The sequence below is a fragment of the Oryzias melastigma genome, linkage group LG4 (assembly GCF_002922805.2).
Source record: "Oryzias melastigma strain HK-1 linkage group LG4, ASM292280v2, whole genome shotgun sequence".
NCBI classification, from domain to species: domain Eukaryota; kingdom Metazoa; phylum Chordata; class Actinopteri; order Beloniformes; family Adrianichthyidae; genus Oryzias; species Oryzias melastigma.
In genome coordinates, this window is record NC_050515.1 from 29,928,310 (window position 1) to 29,936,581 (window position 8,272).

At 41.0% G+C, this 8,272-nt stretch overlaps 1 protein-coding gene and 1 long non-coding RNA gene across 3 annotated transcripts in view; one reads left to right on the plus strand and one right to left on the minus strand.

The window, feature by feature from the left end:
* The window catches only part of ncanb (neurocan b), a gene marked incomplete at its 5' end in the record, with an annotated part of 125,724 nt that extends 118,092 nt beyond the window's left edge, over positions 1–7,632 (minus strand). The window contains 2 exon segments of the mRNA XM_024258925.1: positions 7,145–7,313; positions 7,403–7,632. Of these exon segments, the coding sequence (XP_024114693.1) occupies positions 7,145–7,313; positions 7,403–7,632 (399 nt within the window).
* LOC112136918 lies at positions 1,275–5,039 on the plus strand. Of its 2 annotated transcripts, XR_002917449.2 has the most exons (3): positions 1,281–1,535; positions 1,627–1,771; positions 4,795–5,039. It is a non-coding gene; the product is annotated as an uncharacterized LOC112136918 (long non-coding RNA). The 2 variants fall into 2 exon arrangements; XR_004947816.1 differs by having other exon boundaries at positions 1,275–1,771.
* Positions 7,633–8,272: the final 640 nt, after the last annotated feature.

Consider the following 8,272-nt stretch of genomic DNA (forward strand, 5'->3'; position numbering starts at 1 on the left):
TGCCCTTCCTGACACAACCCTGTACTTGAGGGGCACAGGGACCCAGTTAGGCAGCAGCGTCAAGGGTCTTGTCTAAGGACCCAATCTGGGTGGGGGTCAGTGGACACCCCTGGGATCGAACCCAGGGCTCCTGCGTGCCAGCCCTTCACCTAGCCCACTGAGCCACCCAGCCGCTAACCAGAATATTGAAAAACAAAAAACAAAAAAACTTTAAAATGACAAAAAAATGTCTTTTTATCTGAATCTTTGTGTTTTTTTAATCAGTTTAGTTGATTCTGATCACCTGTTCTAAGTAAAGGTATAAATGATTATTAAATACAAATAATTTCAATTTTTATCCATATAGTAAATAGATATACACATAGCAATAAATATTATAATAAAAAGTAAGAATCGTGGTTCAACTCGTGAATCGTTGCTCTTGATTCATGAATCGAATCGGATCGCCACCTGAGTAATAATCCACAGCCCTACCAAATGTATGACCTATGACCTTAGAAACTACAGATGCTTTTATGTACAGTAACAAGAACATGTACACGGTGAAAGGCTCATAAATTGATAGCTGCTGGGATGTCCTCGTCATGTGCTGACATTGCTCCACCTCTGCAGCGTTCGTGTTTAGCAAACTGTGCCAAACGCATCTGTCATGTCGACTCTCAGTTAATGTTGGGAAATTCCTGTTTTTCCCAGTAGCTCTGCACTGCTCCTTCTGTGCACATCTGACTGAATGTCACAGAATTACAGAGCAGCAGGAACGTGTCATTTAATCGTAGAGTTTAGGCAGAGCTCTGCAAAGGTGCAAGGTTAAAGATGATAGGGCCAAAGGGAGACGTAACTGATCTGTATTAAGAGCCATTACCATCCCTTTAGGGGAGTGGACTGCCTCAGACATGCTGCTTCATATTTAACCTTGGTCTGTCAATCACACGTTTTTAAAGAGGATACCGCCACACGTGAAAGTCTGTGTGTAGCAGCTTCATCTTTTTAAGTTTATCCAGCAGAGTAGAAATCCTACATGGACAATCAATCAATCCATCAATTAATCAATTATAATTTATTAACCCCATGGGAAAAAGATGGACAACAACATTTAAGACATACTGCCCAAAGGTGGGCAGCATCCACACCAATCTGGAGGTGCTAGATGCCCAGAAAAGACCAGAGTAGGGTACAGGAAAGATAGAACGGCATAGATTGAAGTACAAGCAAAAATACATCACACTGATGTAGCATATACGAAAAGGTCCACAAAAACAGAGTCCCACACGTTCAGTCTGGCAGCGGCCGTGTATCATCGCACATCGTTCTATGGTACAGTCAGAGGGGCAAGAAAAGAGAGTCACCAAGGCGTTGAATGTAGGGAAAAGGACATGGAGAGGGGAGGAAAGCAGGTTTCCATGACAACGGTGTCTGCTTATCACACCTTCAGCGGATTGTTCTGGTTCAGTCCAAGGGAGTGTGCCCTTGGCTCGGGGGTTCCTGATTAGAGAGGATAGGCAGACACAGCTTCTGCCTGCCTGTTGAATGTCCAGGTGCTGCTTTATGATGGAATATTCACTGATTCAGGCAATTTGGGGGTTTTCCTCCAAGTCAAGCCATAATTCACTCCAAAATATTTTCCAGCTTCCCAAGGGAGACTTCATCGCGATAAGGCAAACAGAGCATCAACCTTGGTCTCCAATCCGTTTAGTTTTTCACAGTAGATACAATAGTGGTGGGAAATGAGTGAAGGCTTCCTTTACGTCTACAGCCCCACCACAACTTAGAGGTGAGTCTCTAATGAACTCCTGCTGCTCTTCTATGTTCTGTTAACACATCACTCTTATCTTCCGCTCTCTTCACTGGCTGCCTGTGTCTTTTAGGATTGTTTTTGAGATTTTCCCTCTGGTTTTTACATGTTTGAATGCTCTGGCTCCTTATCGTTCGTGTCGGGTCCTGAGATCTGAAGATCAAATAGTTTTAATGGTTCCCAGGACTCGGCTTGTGACTCGGAGAGACGAGAACTGCAAGGTCCCACAGTGATTTTAAAAACTCATATTTTTACTCAGGCTTTTAACTCCAGTGAGCAGATCTAGTGGGCCAGCTTGTTAACTTTGATTGCTTTTTTACCTTTAATTTTTTCATTGTTATTATTTGCTTTATTGTTTTTTATTGTTTAGTGACTGTATTTCTATTTGACGTTATATTCAGGAATTTGGTTGGTCCTGCTGTTATAGGTGCTACACTAATACATTAATTGGCTGGCTGGCTTTTTCTCTTTGGATTCCCTTTTGGATTACAGACAGATTTGTTTGACCTCATTCTGATTTCTGTATTCTTGTAGCTGCTGACGTGACACAGACTTGCTGAAATGTTTACATTTGTTTGTTGAACTCATGAAGCCCTATAAACCTTCCTGGGTGAACGCCTCTGGGTATTCCAGTCCTGATTACATCACCGAAACACTGAATGACAACTGTGGAAAAATATGTTTTATCAACAGAGAAATGTATTTATTTCAAATATCATATTTTCCACCGATAATTCAACAGTTTACCTTTTACTTTTTAAGGATAATTCATTTTAATTTTGTATTTTAATCACATTTTAAATACAGACGGGCACGTGTTTTTATATGATGCTTTCTTGATAAAAAAAAAAATAAAAAAAACTTTTGCTCTTAGAAATGCTTTTCTTCGTAATTATTTTTGACAGTCAAAATACCATGTGAGAGAAGAAACTAATGATAATCATATAACACATTCTTGTTTTTTTAACACCAGGATGTCACCAGGAATGGAGAAAAAGAAATAAAAGCAGGAAAAAGTCCAAAACAGCGTGACAGAAAATGCACATCAATGAGAACTAAAGGGTTAATTCAGTTAACATTGATACTGTTGGGCACAGTCAATACTTTCTATTAACACAAGAAACATTCAGTGGAATTCTAGAAGACATTTTTGAACTACTGTGTAGACTGGCTTCATAATTAGCTTCTCAATCCAGAAGTGGTTTTCATAGGATTGATCGGATAAAAGTGGCAGGACAAAGAGTCTTCAACTAGGCTCAAGTGAACCTCAAAATAAAGAGAAAAAAGGGTTGTATTTGTTTGATAAAACATGCTAAAACAACTAAGTGAGGGAATAAACAAGCTCATCCAAAAGTGCTTTCTTAAAAAACACATCAGTTTGAGGACCACACCTCCTCTAGAGGAGACTGAAGTCCCACAAAGACAAACAGCCTTTGGACAAAATGCTGTCTGTGTAGAAGCCAGTATCATCTGGAACAGACTCCCCCTCTGTGAGGGAATGTTCCACATGACAAACCTTCAAACAGTGGTCAAAAGCAGAACACTTCTGTTCTATTGTACTGTCATGTTTACTAAAGTTGCATTCACACCGAACCCAATTCGCGCAACAAAACCGCGTGCCCCGCCCCTCTTTCGTTAGGCGACAAATTTGCTGCTCGTCGCCTGTCAAAAATGTGTTCCTGAATTTGACCCCACAGCCCCGTGTGGGAGGAGCTACTAGTGAATGTTTTTAGGATGATGCTATAAGGACGATGTCTGTGGATATCTCACTCAGAATGTATGAAGACACAGATGATGTTGAGGAATCAGATTTATTTATTGTGAAGAGTTCTACAGAAACATCAGTAATCATGTCTCCATGTTTGGGTTTATATGATTATTATTCAAAGATTTTCCCGGTACAGGGGGCTGTGTCTGTGACAGCTGCTTCCACAGTGTTTCTGTGTCTCTGTGGCTGAGGTTGAAGGCTCTCTGTCTCGTATTAACCAGAGAGGGAAAAAATAAAATTAGGAGACATTTTTCCTTATTTTTAATGTCTCGCTGAGGTCCGAGCTGGCAGCCTCTGCACCCCTCAGCGACTCTCTGTCTCCCAGCATATCGAGCGGCGATCTGTCCAGAGTGAATCCCGCCTTTACCCCAAAGTATCCGAATGAGCTCTGAGAATCTGCGGCTCCAGCTGGTTAATGAAAAAGATGGAAGCTTAGGACAAAACGCTTGTATTAGATTAGTATTTTACCCACTGAAAACATCTTATGACCAAAGCTGAGTTCCTGATTGGCTGATGAGGCGCAGCGACCTGTCAAACTTCAGATATTTCAATTTTGACAGCACCGCCTAATTTGTGCCCGTTGCTCAAATCCAGCTGCGGGACTTCAGATCGCCTCATGTCATGTCTGTCCCATTGACTTCGGTGTGAATTTACAGTGCATCCTGACTTTTAACCTCTTGGTACTGCCCAGTCTTCATGTGTGCTTTAGTGTGATCTAATGTCTTACCCAATGTCTCATTATGTTCTTGTTTGATCCTGTCTATAGGGAATACGGATGTAAATTAGCATTAATGCTTTAATCCAGCATATTTACATGGACTGAACGTCTATCACCGTGTGGATGATGTTCATTAATGTGCACTGTTCCTATCAAATGAATAGATAAATCAAAGAAACTGTAGAATGCATTAAAACACGAGCAGAAAGGAAAAACCACAGTCAGGGACTGCAATGAGAACTTGTAATCAACCCTGAAAACTTATGAAGACGAGAGAAGTCTGAACACATGGGGTTTGAATTTAGTTTTTAAAATAAAAAAAGACTTCATATAATCTGTATGTAAAGAATGTAAGAGAGAAGTGAATTCCAAAGCTGGGACCAGAGCAGCAGTGTGCTCTCTCCATTATTACTGACATGATATAAAACCTGAAGCCCAGAGAAGTTCCTGCAGAACAAGTGTGATGACAGTTTGATAAAGTTCTTCATATGACTCATGCTGCTGAACTTTGAACAGGTGAGCGGAGGGTTTTCTGGGGAAGACCAAACAGTGGTTCCAGGAGTCAGAGGTGACACGCCTGTGGAGCAGAATGGCAGCAGTGCAGGAGTGCAGGCTGCGAGGGAGGACGGGTGATGTTGCAGAGGTGGAAGCAGGCTGACCGGATCATGGTAATAATGTGTCAGGTGGAAGAAACCATGCTGTCAAGAAAAACACTCAGACTCCATGAGAGGAGGAGGAAATGAAGGAACTATTAACACATACTTGGAGTTTCAGCTCTGTCCTTTCACTTTCATCATCATTTAGCTTCATGTATGAATTTCATGTATATTTGGTTTTTAATTCAAAGAGACAGACAGTGAATTGTGAAGGTGGGAGGCGGACGGCTGGCAGCAGTAGATCAGATGACAGTGAAAATAAACTGGATTTTTGAGAAAACATTTGCCACAAGGGAGAGCATAAGTGATGAAAAACAACAAGATTAAGGCTGCATGCATAGAAGTGAAGGATTTTAACTGTATTAACTGAGTGCTAAATGAAAACCTCTGAAGCAGGTGAAATGTGTGGGATAACAGTAGCATTCTATCAAAGAGGATGGTGTGTAAAACTGTATAAAAAGCCACACTCAGATCAAAAAGGATAAACATTGATAGGAGACCAGTCTGAGCTGGTGCAATTGTAATTCTTGATAAAAAAGGTTTAAACCAAAACTGCAACAAGGAAAGTTGCATTACCTGCGACAATGCTAGTGTGAATGCTTTTTGCTGAATGTGGTCGCTGAAGATCCTGAAGCTTTTTGCTGAAGATGCAGAAGAATTTTACTGTAATTGCTGAAGGGATTTGCTGAAAATGCTAAAACGATTTGCACACTGCTAAAGTTACTAAAGGATTTAAAGTTGCTAAAATTGCAGAAAGTGCAAAAAGAAATTGAAGAGTTTGTTGAAAAATAAAAAAAAATTGCACACAATTTTAAGGTCAGAATTAGCCCAAAATCTCTGTAGATGCCAAATTAGCCAGAAAAGCTAGCACATTGCTAAAATACTAGCTTAGCACTATATTAGCCCTAAAAAGAAAATTCAGTTTGGTGAAAAAATATAGTCAGAAAAGCTAAACTGTTGGTAAGAAACTAGCTTAACTCCATAGTGGCCCAAAAAACCACTGTAAATGCTAAATTTGCCAAAATGTTAGCATGGTGATAAAATATTATCTTAACAGAGAATTTGCCCAGAAAACCTTAGTGTATGCCAAAAATTAGCCAGAAAATCTAACATGTTGCTATAGTATTAGCTAAACTCAAAATTAGTTAAAAAAAAACCTGTTTGGTGTCAAAATAATCACGAAAAAGCTAAGATGTTGGTAAGAAACTAGCTTAACTCCATAGTGGCCCAAAAAAACCACAGTACATGCTAAATTTGCCAAAAGGTTAGCGTGGTGCTAAAATACAAGAATAACTCAGAATCAGCCCAAAAAACTTCAGTAGCAATAATATCCTTAACATGCTGCCAGATTGTAACCCTTCTGCTCTCCTCGGCTTGTTTACATTAAAGTGGGGTCAACTGGACCCCACAAGACAGTGCGCTGAACTGTTTTTCATCATTGATTTTTGAATTTCACTAATGTCCATAAAATCCTGTCAACCTTTGTCCACATTTGTCATGGAAGGAATCACATCAATATGTGGTTGGAGTCATCTGGACCCCAAAGAGAGCGGAAGGGATAATCCCGAGAACGTCACTCAAATTGCGCTGCAGGGCTTCAGATCGCCTCATCTTACGTCTGTTCCATTGACTTAACTTTGAAACTGGCCGCCTCCCCCACACAAATCCTGTTCGGTGTGAATACACCTCAATGCGGGACAGCAAGTCATCAAACTGGGTCACAGAGAGACGGAAGTACCGCTGAAAGCATCCATCATTCAGAGGTACATGGTCCTGAAGTAGAAGGTGAACTTCACTGTACTGGGAGAGTCTCTGACTGATCTCATGAACCCAGACATGGAGACAGGTTACAGATGTTTTTGTAGAACTCTTAATAAACCTGATCTCTCAACATCATCTGTGTCTTCCGTGCGGCGGCGGAGGGGGGGATGATCCGTGGTACACGTGTGGGCCAAACCATGGTTAGTGATCCATGCGGATCACAGATTATCCGAGATCAATTACAACCCTACTAATTAGGGTGCAACATCAGATATCCATCGAGTCATCGACCACGTGATCTGGCCCGATATCCTAACTACAACAGTTATCACAGAGTATTAGTTGATGTTCTTGAACTATTAGCTGGGATTATTCTAATTCCAGGCTACAAAGACAAAACACATGACGGTGTCTAATGGCATCTGAACCATCAACATTTTGAAGTGTACCTGTGACCTCCAGTGGAACTGTGTCCTGTTCATCGTTGATGCCCACCACAACTTCACAGCGGTACAGGCCTGAGTCACTAGAGCGCAGTCCAGTCAGGGCGAGGCTGGCGTTGTAGCGGTTCTTGTTATACCCAGGCAGTGAAACGCGACTCTGGAAAGCCTTCTTCACCTGAAATTATAGGAAAAGAAAGAAAAGAAATCAAGACAAAAATGAAAATTAATAAAACTATGGATACCTTCTTGTGGCATTTCTTTTACCTTGACCACATTGTCTTTGGCAACCAGGACTGACTGTTCCTTCTGCAGCCCATCAGACCCTCTTTGCCCCCAGACTTTAGTCCACTTGATCCTGGGAGGCTCATGTGATGAACCAGCGCTGGGGCGAAGGGTGAATAGGCAAGGAAGAAGAACGGTTTTAGAGAGCTCCTCGCTGATGGTCTGGTGGGTTACCTTCCGCATGTTCACCACTGTGTCGGCACTGGTTACACCTGAAGGAGAAAGGCAGAAGACAGAGGTCGATCGTTTTTAGTTTGCTTGTTTTTGATCCATTAGGACGAAAAATAAAGTATTACTTCAAGGTTTTTCCAATATGTTTTTTTTATAAAGTACAAAAACAAACAAATCTGATAGTGTGTCTAGGAATAAAGTTTGTTGAGTGTAAGAGGGGGAATGAACTACATAGAGGAGATATCACAAACCACACACCAACCAGAAATAGAATCAATGATCTTCACCTCTTGGGATCTTAAAACCACAGGCATACAACGAATTACAACAGATGAAGAGTGGAAAAACAGATCAAAACAAAGGCAAAAGCTTGACTTTTTTATTCAATCTGCTGTTTTCTCATCTACAGCAGCTAATTGCTTGGTTGTGCCATTTTTAACCCTTTAACACCTGAGGAGTCGTTGGTGACGCTTAAACACAAAATATTTAACGTACTGTAACTTTTCAACCGTAAACACAATCATTCCAGCAGATTCTAAAGGAGTAAAGCAGCTCGATGAACAGTGTGATGCATCACTCATCTCATGTACAAATAAAGTCATAATTAAAAAACGTAAACAAAATAACTCCAAACTTGAATGTAATCAGTAACTCTGCAGTGCAGCACCCCCCCCCCCCCCT